The sequence below is a fragment of the Lolium perenne genome, chromosome 5 (genome assembly GCF_019359855.2).
Source record: "Lolium perenne isolate Kyuss_39 chromosome 5, Kyuss_2.0, whole genome shotgun sequence".
NCBI lineage: Eukaryota > Viridiplantae > Streptophyta > Magnoliopsida > Poales > Poaceae > Lolium > Lolium perenne.
In genome coordinates this window covers 129,220,308-129,236,699 of record NC_067248.2, presented here as the reverse complement: position 1 = coordinate 129,236,699, position 16,392 = coordinate 129,220,308, and the positions used below count along the sequence as shown (strand labels likewise).

Sequence of the window (16,392 nt, the reverse complement as noted above, 5' to 3'; positions counted from 1 at the left end):
CCATACCAAAAATAGATCCAATCCGGACGAATTTTCATCCGGATTATGGCCGGGGCCTCCAACGGCTTGGGATGCTCTAACATCAACATAAGGATGATCTAGTGGAACGTTTTGGGAGCTAGGAGAGAAAACGCCGCATGAGACTGACCTATACTATTTAATTTTAGTCTTGAACTTCTCCGATTTAATTTATTTAAATTAGTTATTACATCCCTATTCTATTGCTATGTTTGACTCGATCAGCTCTGCAATATTCAATTCATTGGCTACCTGGGCTGCATTTAGTATCGGAATGTTGATGGATGACGCTAAATTTCCTACTTTGACTAGATGGATTCCAACATGGTTGGTGGTGTAGTGGTATCCTTGGTGCAAGATTTATCCGTGACTTTGGTCGCCATGACGAAGCTTCGAAGGCTCCTCTCCGCGGGCCCGGCAGAAGCCATTGCCTCTCGCGCCGTCCCTTTCAGAGCCTCCACTCTTTCCCTGATCTCGACGGCCCTCGCGCCACCATCCATGACCGTCTCGACGCACCTTGCGAGCTCCGCCCCGGAGAAGACGCCCTCGCCGTTGCGCTCTCCTCTGACGCCGCCAGCCCACTCTTCCTCAATCAAGAACGCGTTCGTCGGCTGATCAAACATGCTCGGCACGGCGACGACCGGCACGCCCAGTGCCACGGCCTCCAGCGTGGAGTTCCAGCCGCAGTGCGTGACGAAGCATCCCACGGACGGGTGCGACAGGACCGCCGGCTGGTCGCACCACTCCACCACCAGCCCCTGCCCCTCCCGCACGACGCCGTCGAGGCAGCGGCTCACGTCCTCCTGCCGCCCGTCCTTGCGCACGACGAGCAGGTACGGCCGCCCGCACTGCCGCAGCCCGTGCGCGATCTCCTCCATCTGCCGCTTGCTGTACGTCCATACGCTGCCGAACGAGATGTACACCACCGACGTCTCCGGCTGCGCCCCGAGCCACTGCATGTACTCGTCGGCGCCGGCGTGGTCGAACAGGTGGATCCGCGCTTCGGACGAGGAATCCAGCACGGGCCCGACGGCGAGCACGTCCAGGTGCTGCCTCATTGCCGCGAGCGCCGCCGGTTCCAGCCCCTCGAAGGTGTTGACGAGGACCTGGGTGCTCGGTCCCTGTTGGTCCATGAACTGGAACAGTTCGCGGACCGCGTCGTTGACGATCTTGCCCATCTCGGCGCCGGTGGTGTCGACGAGGAACGACGGGAAGTCGCGGATCCGGAGAGGCCGGCGCAGCCCTGGCAGGGTCACCTCGAACGCGGGGTCGGCGGCGTGGGACGCGATGAGCTCGCCGTAGCCGTGGAAGTAGTGGTAGTAGGCGGCGAGGACGGTGGCCGGCTGGATCCAGAACACGGCCATGGGGATGGCGTGCTCCCGCGCGACGTCCAGCGCGCAGGGGAGGATGAGGCTGCACACGACGCACGTCACGGGCCGGCCGCGTGCTGCGAGGCGCGCGACGACGGCGGCGAGGCTCTCGGAGCTCGCGCGGCGGCGGCGCGCCCTTTCATCGGGGTCCGTGGCGCGGGTGCCGTCGTCGACGCCGTCCGAGTAGGGCGCGTAGGAGACGGCACCGTCTGCGGCCTCCTCCTCCTCCTCCTCCGATTTCACACCGTCGCCGGACGAAGGGAACATGCGACGGTGGGTGAACAACGGGACCGAGAGCGTGGCGAGGACGGGGCCGGAGCCGTCTTCATCCTGGAGCTGCGCGAGTCTGCGCGCGAGCACGCGGCACGGGTTGATGTGGCTCTGGATGCCGTAGGTCACGATGAGGAAGTGGCGGCGCACGCCGTCGCCATGGCCGTTCGGCAGGCGTTCCGGTTCGGCCATGGCAAGATCGATAGGCAAGTCTGTGTTTGCGTGTGTAATTTAGCTGGTGTGCTAAATAGAAAGACGAGGGAAATTACCGAGCTGGAATGAGTCAATGATTGTGACGGAGAGTTGTGCTTTAGGGCGAGGTCACAGGAATTCTTGCGTCGAGCCAACAAATGTGAGGTCAGCCCTGACGGTATCGATCTAACAGCCTCGAGCAACTACGTGCGGAAGTGACTGAACTGATTTCACGATTCACTCGGGATTGTACGAGGGATTTTGATAACGAAAATACAGATGAACGTGTGTAAGGAAGGAAACGGAGATATGATCGCGCATGTAACAAACTCAACGGGTGGATTAAAAATCTAGCACCAAAATGTAGGCTGAAGCGATGTGGCCAATCGAATCCAGGCGCCTTTGTGATCATGCCATTAAAAATGCTACTAGCTATTTTACCAACAAAGAAAAAAGCTTGCCAACCCCTTTTATTTCAAGTGGTTTGAATTTTTCTAAAACTAAAGAGCCAAGATTTACTTTCAGATAGAAATTTTGCAAAATAAGTACTTCTGATCCGAAAAAATGTCGGACCATCTACTCCCTCCGGTCGGATTTAATCGAAGCGGAGGGAGGCTTGCACATGCACATCGTTATGTTTTTGGTGCGGTCAATTAATTGCGACGTGAGGTAGTATTTTGCAAAAATTTCCTTCATCTTTTTGTTTCATCAACACACAGTCCACCCTTCTCCCCCGTCAGCCGCAACCTCCTCTCATCCACAACGTCATGAGCGGCGCGCGTGGAGGCCAGCTCCACATTTAGGGCAGCGAACTCGTCTGTGGCCTCCCCAGCCCCCACCACGCCCAGCTTTGCTTTCCCGGCCGTGGGGAGCACCACCGGATGAGGCATCACCCGGAGCCTGCACAGCAGGGACAAGAAGGGATCGTGGTCGGCCGACCTGGGGATGGAGGAAGCGGCGTAGCCGTTGCACTGTGCCATGCGGACGGCAGCAGCTAGTGGACAACCCTACGACTGTCGCGCATTCCTAATTGTAGATCGATGGGATTGGGATCTGCTGAACGACTAAGGGAGATTGGTTGTTCCAAACGTACTCCGGTCAATGAGTAAAATGTCCACTTAATTAGAAGGATTTAAATGTAAAACGTTAATTGTATTACCATCTGTCACTTTTAGGATCAGAGGCAGTATTTATCATATATAAAAGCTATAGGATCTATCAATAGGTATGATCCCACGCTTTTGCAAACTATTATTTTAGAAACTTTTGATAAGTGGTTTTCAAACAACTCTGAAAAGCTTTAACAAAAGAAGATGTTCATGTCTCATCTATTTACAACCTTTCTTAAACTCTACCATACCATGATCATCATTAAGCACTTGTTAAACAATTGTTCTCGTGATGATTGAATGTTAATGTTATGTTTGCGGGATTTCGACAAAGCAAATGATATGGCGCCGCCTACACTTGCAGTTGTACGGTACGGTGATACATATGTATATTGGGTTTCTTTGTTAAAAAAAAGTATATAGGTTTGATAGAAAACATGAAGATGAGGTGTCAGCGTTAGTTGAAGTAAGAGCATCTCTAGCATAGCCTTAAAAGTGCAAACCGAAAAACTCGAATTCAGTCTTTCGAAAACGTGTTTACGAGTCGCAATACGGCTGACGAAAGAATAGACCCTGTAAACTAAAACTGAAAAACAGAATATTCAAAAAATCATCATCTTCTTCACAAGAACTGTTCACGCCGCTGTCTAGATCTCCCCGCGCGGACCGACGGCCGCACCGCTAGCTGCAGCCGCGAGCTTGAGGGTCAGGCGAGGACGGTCGCGTACAAGAAATTGAAAAACCGAACACCGAAGAAGCCAATGGGGCGCAGGTCTGGGCGGCGCGGCCAGACGCGGCCGTGATTGCTAATGCTTGGCCGCGCGCACGGTTAATGCTAATGCTTGGTTGTGCACGGTGCTGCCGCTAATGCTTGGCCGCGCACGCAGCTGCTAGCTGCTGCTGCTTGGCCGCGCCGCTGCACGCCTGCTTGCTGTCGCGCCATGGCTATGTCCTGTTGTGCTCGCTCGCCCGTGCGTCCCGCCTGCAGTCATGAGTTTAGCCGTGATTCCATAATTTTAGCAAAGTAGCCAGATATTGGTGGCTAGAGGTGATTGTACGGATGGTAGCGTTAGAGGAGTGGTAAGAAATCCGTTTAGTTTTGGGTCTGTAAACTATCATTCGGTCTGTATTAACAGAGGTTGAGTGTAAAAAATTTCGAGCCCCTAAAAACAAATTTCGGACCGAGCAGCGAGTTCAGTCTCTGTTCTACGCCACTTTTGACCCGAACCCGTAAACCGGCCGAAAAAATATGATTCTAGCGTGATTTACGGGCTCTATTAGAGATGCTACACATTCAACAATGTTACGTGGCAATACAAGTACAATACATTGAGCAGTTTTTGTTTGCATGGAGAAGTGAAAGGATATCCACCAATAGAAGATTCTTTATTTTGCACATTTTCAGAATATAACTATTTTTGGTCTCCTACAAATTTGGAGTATTTGTTGCAAAATCCATGCAAGAGAAGAGAAATGATTCCTATTTTGCATCGAACCATTTAACGAGGTTCAACGACCCACGACACGAATAAAAACATTTGGGTATATCTTTCAAAAAAAACATATGGATATATAATCTGTGGTTGGATGATTAGGAGGGCAGTGGCACCACCAACCTATCCTCCCGAAAGGATGTACCTATTCACGATATGGAGCGCCGCTACAACCACGATTTTCGTTTTGAGGGTCAGATTGGTCCTGCTCTCCACCTCGGAGATGGCGATTTCGTCGCGATCTTCATCACCATCGTCATCAACAACATCTCTATCAACCATGTGCTCCTTCTCCATCAGCATGTGTGAGTAGTCCCTATATGCTTGTGAGGTGGATGGGGATTGGATGAGATTGATCATGTAATAAGTCGTATGTATTGAGATTTGAGGGGGGTCATCTTGAGGATACTTTTGTATAGTGTTGATGCACTTTGTTAGGTGATGTGGACATCCCATCTATTGATACAACCGCTGTACCTACAGCCACACAGATGCAAAGACCAATCACTCGACCTCGTGCCAAACAACTTAACTATCAGGTACTTTCGTTTCTCGGAACTATTCCTCACATACATGAGGATATGATGCTGCCTAAATTAGATGTGTTTGTAACTCTTAGGAATGATGGACCTAGTGATACGTCTCCAACGTATCTATAATTTCTGATGTTCCATGCTAGTTTTATGACAATACCTACATGTTTTGCTCACAATTTATAATGATTTCATGCATTTTCCGAAACTAAACTATTAACAAGATGCCGAAGTGCCAGTTCCTGTTTTCTGCTGTTTTTGGTTCCAGAAAGGCTGTTCGGGCAATATTCTCGGAATTCGACGAAACAAAGACCAAACATCATATTTCACCGAGACGGACCAGAACACCGAAGGAGAGTCGGAGGGGAGGCCCAGGGCTCCCAGACCATAGGCCGGCGCGGCCTGGAGGGGGGGCGCGCCGCCCTATGGGGTGGGACCCCCAGGCACCCCCTCGCGCCGCCTCTTCGCCTATAAAGTCCTTCGCGACCTAAAACCCCGATACGAATTAACGAAACTCCAGAAAGACTCCAGGGGCGCCGCCGCCATCGCGAAACTCCAATTCGGGGGACAGAATCTCTGTTCCGGCATGCCGCCGGGACGGGGAAGTGCCCCCGGAAGTCATCTCCATCGACGCCACCGCCTCCATCATGCTCCGTGAGTAGTTCCCCCATGGACTACGGGTTCTAGCTGTAGCTAGTTGGTACTCTCTCTCCCATGTACTTCAATACAATGATCTCATGAGCTGCCTTACATGATTGAGATTCATCTGATGTAATCAGTGTTGTGTTTATTGGGATCCGATGGATTGTTACATTATGATTAGTCTATCTATAAAGTTTGTGAAGTTATTGCTGCTGCAATCTTGTTGTGTTTAATGCTTGTCACTAGTGCACGAGTGGCATGATCTTAGATTTAAGCTCTATATGTATTGCTTAGATTGTATCTACAAGTTGTTTTCACATATTGATGTCCGGAACCCGAGGCCCCAAAGTGACAGAAATTGGGACAACCGGAGGGGAAGTCTGTGATATGAGGATCACATGTTTTCACCAAGTGTTAATGCTTTGCTCCGGTGCTCTATTAAAAGGAGTACCTTAATTGCCAGTAGATTCCCTTGAGGCCAGATACGTCTCCAACGTATCGATAATTTCTTATGTTCCATGCTACTTTATTGATGATACCTACATGTTTTATGCATACTTTATGTCATATTTATGCATTTTCCGGCACTAACCTATTAACAAGATGCCGAAGAGCGATTCTTTGTTTTCTGCTGTTGTTGGGTTCAGAAATCCTAGTAAGGAAATATTCTCGGAATTGGACGAAATCAACGCCCAGGATCTTATTTTTCCACGAAGCTTCCAGAAGTCCGGGGAGGAAACGAAGTGGGGCGACGAGGCGCCCACACGCTAGGGCGGCGCGGCCCAGGCCCTGGCCGCGCCGGCCTGTTGTGTGGGGCCCTCGTGGCGCCCCCTGACCTATCTCCTCCGCCTACTTAAGCCTTCGTCGAGAATAACTCCAGGACCGAGCACCACGATACGGAAAACCTTCCAGAGATGCCGCCGCCGCCAATCCCATCTCGGGGGATTCAGGAGATCGCCTCCGGCACCCTGCCGGAGAGGGGAATCATCTCCCAGAGGACTCTTCACCGCCATGGTCGCCTCCGGAGTGATGAGTGAGTAGTTCACCCCTGGACTATGGGTCCATAGCAGTAGCTAGATGGTCGTCTTCTCCTAATTGTGCTATCATTGTTGGATCTTGTGAGCTGCCTAACATGATCAAGATCATCTATTTGTAATGCTATATGTTGTGTTTGTTGGGATCCGATGAATAAGTGAATGCTATGTTATGTTGATTATCAATATCATCCATGTGTTGTTTATGATCTTGCATGCTCTCCGTTGCTAGTAGAGGCTCTGGCCAAGTTGATACTTGTAACTCCAAGAGGGAGTGTTTATGCTCGATAGTGGGTTCATGTCTCCATTAAATCTGGGGGAGTGACAGCAACCCCTAAGGTTGTGGATGTGCTGTTGACACTAGGGATAAAACATCAATGCTATGTCTAAGGATATATTCGTTGATTACATTACGCACCATACTTAATGCAATTGTCTGTTGTTTGCAACTTAATACTGGAAGGGGTTCGGATGATAACCTGAAGGTGGACTTTTTAGGCATAGATGCATGCTGGATAGCGGTCTATGTACTTTGTCGTAATGCCCAATTAAATCTCACAATATTCATCATATCATGTATGTGCATGGTCATGCCCTCTTTATTTGTCAATTGCCCAACTGTAATTTGTTCACCCAACATGCTATTTATCTTATGGGAGAGACGCCTCTAGTGAACTGTGGACCCCGGTCCATTCTTTTAATCGAATACAATCTACTGCAATACTTGTTCTACTGTTTTCTGCAAACAATCATCATCCACACTATACATCTAATCCTTTGTTACAGCAAGCCGGTGAGATTGACAACCTCACTGTCACGTTGGGGCAAAGTAATTTGGTTGTGTTGTGCAGGTTCCACGTTGGCGCCGGAATCCCTGGTGTTGCGCCGCACTACTCTCCGCCGCCATCAACCTTCAACGTGCTTCTTGGCTCCTACTGGTTCGATAAACCTTGGTTTCTTACTGAGGGAAAACTTGCCGCTGTACGCATCACACCTTCCTCTTGGGGTTCCCAACGGATGCGTGCTGTACGTGTATCAAGGCCCGGCTGCCACCGGCTGGTAGGACAAAAGATGTTATGCAAGTTTCTGATTGCGAGCACGTATGACTATATATGGAAAACGTGCCTACATGATTAATAATCTTGATGTTCTGTCTTAATGCTATTTCAATCATATCAATTGCCCAACTGTAATTTGTTCACCCAACACTTGTCACTTGTTATTGGAGAGTTACCACTAGTGAAGATAGCTGGGAACCCCGGTCCATCTTTCATCATCATATACTCGTTCCTACATGTCATTGGAAGTAGTATCAACTATTTTCTGGTGCCATCGCCTTTGTGTTACTGCTACTGCTGCTATGTTACTGTTACTATTGCACTCATATTACTGCTGCTTTCACATCACCCCTGTTACTAGTGTTTTTCCAGGTGCAGCTGAATTGACAACTCAGTTGTTAAGGCTTATAAGTATTCTTTACCTCCCCTTGTATCGAATCAATAAATTTGGGTTTTACTTCCCTCGAAGACTGTTGCGATCCCCTATACTTGTGGGTTATCAAGACTATTTTCTGGCGCCGTTGCCGGGGAGGCATAGCTCTACTCATAAGTTCACCTGGGAGTACACTCTACCTTTCTCTCTTTTTTTATTTTATTTTATTTTGTTTTGCTTAGTTTACTTTTGTCTAGTTTATTTGTGCTTAGTTTATTTCTGTCTAGTATTATTTTGCTTAGTTTACTTTTGTCTAGTTTGTTTTTGTCTTGTTTTATTTTTCTTATATACCCAAAAATTCATAAAAAATTGAAAACCCGGGAAATTAAAAATTGTTGTTATGGGAGAACCCACAACCTATTTGGAGCTTATTGAAATATATATGAATTATAGAGAATCAAGAACGGGTAAAGTCATGAGTGCTGTGATAGAAAAATTGAATACAATTGCTAAAATCTTGCTTGCTTAAACGCCATGATATAAACTGTTGCTCTCAACAGGATACTAAACATCTGAAATTCCAATGTGGTTTTAGTGAAGAAGTTTTAATTAAGAACTATAATTGGAATAACTATATTCATTTTGGGTTTGAAGAGGTAGAACAATTTGTTTTATTTATGGGAGCTTCTGAGATCGAATCCTTCATGGCTAAAAATTATGAAACTTGTATTGTTTGTAAGGACCTTAAAGATTATGTCTCTTCTATCCTTAATTTTTGCATAGAAAGTTACAGTGATAATCCTTATATTATTGATTATAAAGAGAGACTCATTAATGCACAAGAATGCACTCACAATTTGCAGGAACCTGTGGAAGAAGAAATTGATGAACCTGAAAGCTCATTGGATGGAAAAGAGGAGGAAATTGATGAACCTGAAAGCTCATTGGATGAAAAAGAAGAGGAGAGTGATGAACAAAAGGAAGAAGAATGGATTAGCTACCCATGCCAACCTTCTAATGAGAGTAACTCTTTATCTCTTACACTATTTGGTTGTCCTCTATGCTTACCAAAGGAGGATGAATATTATGTTCCTGTGGATTCTTTTGAAATATTACCTATGAGTAAAACTTGTGAGAATAATTATGCTACTGTTATCTATGATAATCCATGCTATTTTGATAAATCTTATGATAATGCTTTGTTTGTGCCTGATATCGAAATGCATGGTACTAAAGAGTTTTGCTTAGCAAATGTTTATGATAAAGCTCTAGATGATGGTCCTATGTTATTTGATACTATTAATTGTACAACTAATGAAAATGGGATTGGAGAGGTCTTGACTTTATCTAGGAGTCCCATATCTTTTGAGATTGATCAATCATCTTGTTATATTATTGATAAAAGTGGGTTTGAAAGTTTTAGTCCCACTATTTTTTAGCTTGAAAAAAATTATGTGTTTGTAAATCATGAAAAGCATGCTGTATGTGATGGTTATATTGTTGAGTTTATTCATGAAGCTACTAAAAATTATTATGAGAGAGGAAAATATGGTTGTAGAAATTTGCATGGTACTAAAACACCTCTCTATATGCTGAAAATCTTGAAGTTACTCTTGTTTTATCTTCTTATGCTTGTCACTTTGTTCTTCATGAATTTATTTGTATACAAGATTCCTATGCATAGGAAGTGGGTTAGACTTAAATTTGTTTTGAATTTGCTTCTTGATGCTCTCTTTTGTTTCAACTCTTATTTCTTGCGAGTGCATCATTAAAATTGCTGAGCCCATCTTAATGGCTATAAAGAAAGCACTTCTTGGGAGATAACCCATGTTTTTTTATTTTGATACTGTTTTGTTGTGTCTTGGAAGTTTTTACTACTGTAGAAACCTCTCCTTATCTTTATTTTATTGCAATGTTGTGCCACGTAAAGTCTCTAATAGAAGGTTGATACTAGATTTGGATTTCTGCGCAGAAACAGATTTCTATCTGTCACGAATTTGAGTAGGTCTCTCTGTAGGAAACTCAGAAAAATCTGCCAATTTTCATGCGTGTTCCTCAGATATGTACGCAACTTTCATTAGTTTTGAGTTTTCTGATTTGAGCAACGGAAGTACCTCTTAAAAATTCGTCTTTACTGGCTTTTCTGTTTTGACAGATTTTGTCTCTGTTTTTTTGCATTGTCTCTTGTGGACTTTAAGCAAGGCTTTCTAGACTTGGAGAGCTGTAGCTAATGTTTTATTGAGTTCTTGTAATGTGTCACTACAGGACTAAAGTGGATTAAAGTTTTTGAGTACTAACCCCTCTAATGAAGTTTATGAGAAGTTTGGTGTGAAGGAAGTTTTCAAGGGTCAAGAGAGGAGGATGATATATGATCAAGAAGAGTGAAAAGTCTAAGCTTGGGGATGCCCCCGTGGTTCATCCCTGCATATTTCAAGAAGACTCAAGCGTCTAAGCTTGGGCATCCCCTTCTTCATCAACAACTTATCAGGTCACCTCTAGTGAAACTATATTTTTATTCGGTCACATCTTATGTGCTTTACTTGGAGCGTCCGTGTGTTTTTATTTTTGTTTGTGTTTGAATAAATTCGGACCCCAGCAATCCTTGTGTTGGAGAGAGACACGCTCCGCTTTTTCATATGAACACTTGTGCTCTTCGTTTTTCATATTCATGGCGAAAGTTAAAAGCTGCTGCATTTATTGCTATTTGGTTGGAAACAGAAAATGCTTCATATTGTCTTGAATAATTTGATACTTGGCAATTGTTTTGAGCTCTCAAGTAGATCATGATTAAGCTCTTGCACCATGTAGTTTAAACCTATTAGTGGAGAACTATCGTAGAGCTTGTTGAAATTGGTTTGCATGATTGGTCTCTCTAAGGTCTAGATATTTTCTGGTAAAAGTGTTTAAACAACAAGGAAGACAGTGTAGAGTCTTATAATGCTTGCAATATGTTCTTATGTAAGTTTTGCTGTACCGGTTCATACTTGTGTTTTGCTTCAAACAACCTTGCTAGCCAAAGCCTTGTACTGAGAGGGAATGCTTCTCGTGCATCCAAAACCTTGAGCCAAAACCTATGCCATTTGTGTCCACCATAACTACCTACTATGTGATATTTCTCTGCCATTCCAAGTAAATACTTCATGTGCTACCTTTAAACAATTCAAAAGTTGTTATCTCTTATTTGTGTCAATGTTTTATAGCTCATGAGGAAGTATGTGGTGTTTTATCTTTCAATCTTGTTGGGCAGACTCTCGCCAATGGACTAGTGGCTTCATCCGCTTATCCAATAATTTTGCAAAAAGAGCTGGCAGCGGGGTTCCCAGCCCCACATAATTAACCTTCATTAATAATTTTCTTCACATGTTTTGCTCTGATTCATCAGTAAGCAACTTAATTTTGCAAATAGACACTCCTTCATGGTATGTGAAATGTTGGAAGGCACCCGAGGATTCGGTTAGCCATGGCTTGTGAAAGCAAACGGTTGGGAGGAGTGTCATCCATAAATAAAACTAAAGTACATGTGTAAACAAAAGAGAAGAGGGATGATCTACCTTGCTGATAGAGATAACGTCCTTCATGGGAGCCGCTCTTTGAAAGTCTGTTTGGCAAGGGGGTTAGAGTACCCACTACCATTCGTTGACAACAACAAACACCTCTCAAAACTTTACTTTTATGCTCTCTATATGATTTCAAAAACTTAAAAAGCTCTAGCACATGATTTAATCCCTGCTTCCCTCTGCGAAGGGCCTTTCTTTTACTTTATGTTGAGTCAGTTTAGCTACTTCCTTCCATCTTAGAAGCAAACACTTGTGTCAACTGTGCATTGATTCTTACATACTTGCTTATCTGCACTCATCATATTACTTTGTGTTGACAATTATCCATGAGATATGCATGTTGAAAGTTGAAAGCAACTCCTGAAACTTAAATCTTCCTTTGTGTTGCTTCAATGCCTATACTTTGAATTTATTGCTTTATGAGTTAACTCTTATGCAAGACTTTTTGATGCTTGTCTTGAAAGTACTATTCATGAAAAGTTTTGCTATATGTTATCTATTTGATTAGCAAACTATAGATCGTTGCCTTGAGTCACTTCATTCATCTCATATGCTTTACAATAGTATGATCAAGATTATGTAAGTAGCATGTCAATACAGAAATTATTCTTTTTATCGTTTACCTACTCGAGGGCGAGTAGGAACTAACCTATTATTCTCATACTTGGGGATGCTTGATACGTCTCCAACGCATCTATAATTTCTGATGTTCCATGCTAGTTTTATGACAATACCTACATGTTTTGCTCACACTTTATAATGATTTCATGCATTTTCCGAAACTAACCTATTAACAAGATGCCGAAGTGTCAGTTCCTGTTTTCTGCTGTTTTTGGTTCCAGAAAGGCTGTTCGGGCAATATTCTCGGAATTCGACGAAACAAAGACCAAACATCATATTTCACCGAGACGGACCAGAACACCGAAGGAGAGTCAGAGGGGAGGCCCAGGGCTCCCAGACCATTGGCTGGCGTGGCCTGGAGGGGGCACGCCGCCCTATGGGGTGGGACCCCCAGGCACCCCCTCGCGCCGCCTCTTCGCCTATAAAGTCCCTCGCGACCTAAAACCCCGATACGAATTAACGAAACTCCAGAAAGACTCCAGGGGCGCCGCCGCCATCGCGAAACTCCAATTCGGGGGACAGAATCTCTGTTCCGGCATGCCGCTGGGACGGGGAAGTGCCCCCGGAAGTCATCTCCATCGACGCCACCGCCTCCAGCATGCTCCATGAGTAGTTCCCCCATGGACTACGGGTTCTAGCTGTAGCTAGTTGGTACTCTCTCTCCCATGTACTTCAATACAATGATCTCATGAGCTGCCTTACATGATTGAGATTCATCTGATGTAATCGGTGTTGTGTTTGTTGGGATCCGATGGATTGTGTTTGTTGTGTTTAATGCTTGTCACTAGTGCACGAGTGGCATGATCTTAGATTTAAGCTCTATATGTATTGCTTAGATTGTATCTACAAGTTGTTTGCACATATTGCTGTCCGGAACCCGAGGCCCCAAAGTGACAGAAATTGGGACAACCGGAGGGGAAGGCTGTGATATGAGGATCACATGTTTTCACCAAGTGTTAATGCTTTGCTCTGGTGCTCTATTAAAAGGAGTACCTTAATTGCCAGTAGATTCTCTTGAGGCCCGGCTGCCACCGGCTGGTAGGACAAAAGATGTTATGCAAGTTTCTCATTGCGAGCACGTATGACTATATATGGAAAACATGCCTACATGATTAATAATCTTGATGTTCTATCAATTGCCCAACTGTAATTTGTTCACCCAACACTTGTCACTTGTTATTGGAGAGTTACCACTAGTGCAGATAGCTAGGAACCCCGGTCCATCTTTCATCATCATATACTCGTTCCTACATGTCATTGGAAGTAGTATCAACTATTTTCTGGTGCCATCACCTCTGTGTTACTGCTACTGCTGCTGTGTTACTGTTACTATTGCACTCATATTACTGCTGCTTTCACATCACCCCTGTTACTAGTGTTTTTCCAGGTGCAGCTGAATTGACAACTCAGTTGTTAAGGCTTATAAGTATTCTTTACCTCCCCTTGTGTCGAATCAATAAATTTGGGTTTTACTTCCCTCGAAGACTGTTGCGATCCCCTATACTTGTGGGTTATCACCTAGCATGGACAAGAGGGACAAGCTTTGGAGCATGATCATGCATGGAGATGGCAACAAGCATATGAGAATTGAAGAGGACGCTGCAAGTGTAGATTTCAGAACTTTGAAGCCACCATAATAAGAGATAAAAACATGGACGAAATATAGAGCTTTTCACTTCATAATTTCATCCATATAGTTACTTGGTGCTGCGTCACTTTTAATAAGTTTGGGCCAGGCCCATGTAATTTTCGCAGAAATTAAGTCAGCCCCCGTTTAGAGTCCGTATTGAATGGGGGAACGCCTTCTAGGGTTTGGTTCGGCCACCGTATGCATGGTTGGCCGAAACTCCACATTTTCGTCCTTTAAATACCCCCATAGCCATCACGTTTAGGCTCAGATTTTGGTCAGATTAAAAGTTAGTCATTGATGCAACTCTCGTGTACTTCTTTTGAGGCCAACGCCCAGAACAAGATCGACTATTCGGAATCCCACCTTATTCATTAAAGCTTTCATGTTTCATCCGCAATATCGGATTGCATTATTAGTTCTTACTTGTTCTCGATTTCAGGTAGGAATTAAGACCCTCGTTGGTCAGGCTGATCGTACATCCGTAAGATCAGTAACTCCCGGAGATTGTCCTAGCGATTGCATTGGCGCACGAGCTTTGCATGTGTAGTCGGATCGTCAAGCACGAACTCCACCAACAAATCGACGTTATCACCATCTTATCGAAAGATCGGACACCTTTGCCCTATCAAGTGGTATCAGATTTCAGGTTGCTCGGTGAGATTTTACAGTTTTCCTAGTGTAGATTGCGCCTTCATACCTAAAACCCACGAAAAAGACAAAATATGTTAGGTTTAGATCATCCGTCCCATAGCCCCTGCCACGCCTTTGAATTGTCTTTTAAGTTTTACATAGTTGAATTTGTGTCTGCATCTTCGTCTCGAGTTGCTAGTCTAGCTTCAGCCTTGGGTTGATACAAGTATCACGCCTGCTCCAGCTTCTTCCAATCTCTTGGACCCATCAAAGTTCATATGCCAGGTACTCGACAAATCCGGGGTCCCGTATTTTGCAATTCCATCCACTCAGCGACAAAGTCCAACAGAATCTGCGACTTGATCGCCTTTCTTTTTTCATACGTGATGTCCTGAGGGGAGAGCTCAATTCCCCAAAGGGAGACACGTCCTGTGGCTTCTGGATTGTTTAGGATGTTCGAGATAGGTGCCTCATTGACTACTATTATCTGGTGTGCCGAAAAATAGTGTCGTAACTTTCTTGCTATTGTGAATACTCCATATGCGAGTTTCTGATAATGCGGGTAACGTTGCTTGGATGGTGATAGTACCTCGCTGATGAAGTATACTGGCCGCTGAACTCCATGGATCTTCCCTTCTTTTTCTCGTTCCACCACGAGGACTGTGTTGACCACCTGAGGTGTGGCTGCGATGTATAGCATGAGGGGTTCTTTTTTCTTTTGGAGCCACCAATACTGGAGGTTTTGAGATTATGCGCTTGAGATGCTCAAAAGCTTTGTCTGCTTCTTCGTTCCACTCGAATTTTTCTCCTTGCTTGATGAGCGCGTAGAAGGGCAGCGCCTTTTCTCCTAACCTGGCGACAAACCTGCTCAAAGCTGTGACACGACCCGTCAACTGTTGTATCTCCTTGAGCTTGGTTGGTTTCCTCATCGTCACGATAGCCTGTATTTTCTCGGGGTTTCCTTCGATTCCTCTGGCTGACACCAAGTACCCGAGGAGTTCTCCCGCAGAAACACCAAAGGAGCATTTCGTTGGGTTCAGCTTGAGGCGAAACTTGTCGATGTTGTCGAAGGTTTCTCTAAGATCATCGATCAAAGATGATCCTTGTTTTGTTGTTATGATGACGTCGGCAATGTATACTTGGACGTTCTTGCCAATCTGTGTGGCGAGACACTTCTGCATCATCCTCTGATAAGTAGCTCCCGCGTTTTTCAACCCAAAGGGCATTGTTCTGTAGCAGAACACGCCATAAGGGGTTATGAATGCTGTTTTGACTCCATCTTCTTCTTTTAAGCGGAACTGGTTGTAACCAGAATACACATCTAGGAAGGAAAGACGTTCACATCCCGCTGTGGAGTCGATGATTTGATCGATCCTCGGGAGGGGAAAGTGATCCTTTGGAAAATGTTTATTGAGACACGTGAAGTCGACGCACATGCGAAGGATATCAGTGTTTTTCTTCGGGACCAAAACTGGGTTAGCGTACCATGTGGCCTCGGTATGTAGTTCCTTGATGAAATTTGCTTCTCAGAGTCGATTAATCTCTGATAGCATAGCTTTGCGGTTTGGCTCGGAGAAACACCGCAAAGGTTGTCTGATTGGCCTGGCTCTTGGATCTAGATTAAGGGGGTGCTCGGAGAGTTCCCTAGGTACTCCTGGCATGTCAGCTGGACACCATGCGAAGATTTCCCAGCGCTCATGGAGGAACTCGACGAGCGCGCTTTCCTATGCGCTATCCATATTTGTTGCCATAGTTGTCGTCTTCTTAGGATTTGTCGGGTGAATCTGCACTTCCTTGGAATTCTTGGAGGTGTCGAAGGTTTGCTCCTTGAGTGGCCTTCCTCCGTCGGGTAGCACGTCGTA

General features: G+C 45.2%; 1 protein-coding gene across 1 annotated transcript; it reads right to left on the bottom strand.

Moving 5' to 3' along the window:
• Nucleotides 1-244: 244 nt before the first annotated feature.
• Nucleotides 245-1,917, bottom strand: LOC127321599 (cyanidin 3-O-rutinoside 5-O-glucosyltransferase). Its single transcript, XM_051350622.2, has one exon. The coding sequence runs from the start codon at nt 1,848-1,850 to the stop codon at nt 327-329; it is 1,524 nt and encodes a 507-aa protein (XP_051206582.1). The 5' UTR covers nt 1,851-1,917; the 3' UTR covers nt 245-326.
• Between the last annotated feature and the right edge of the window lie 14,475 nt (nt 1,918-16,392).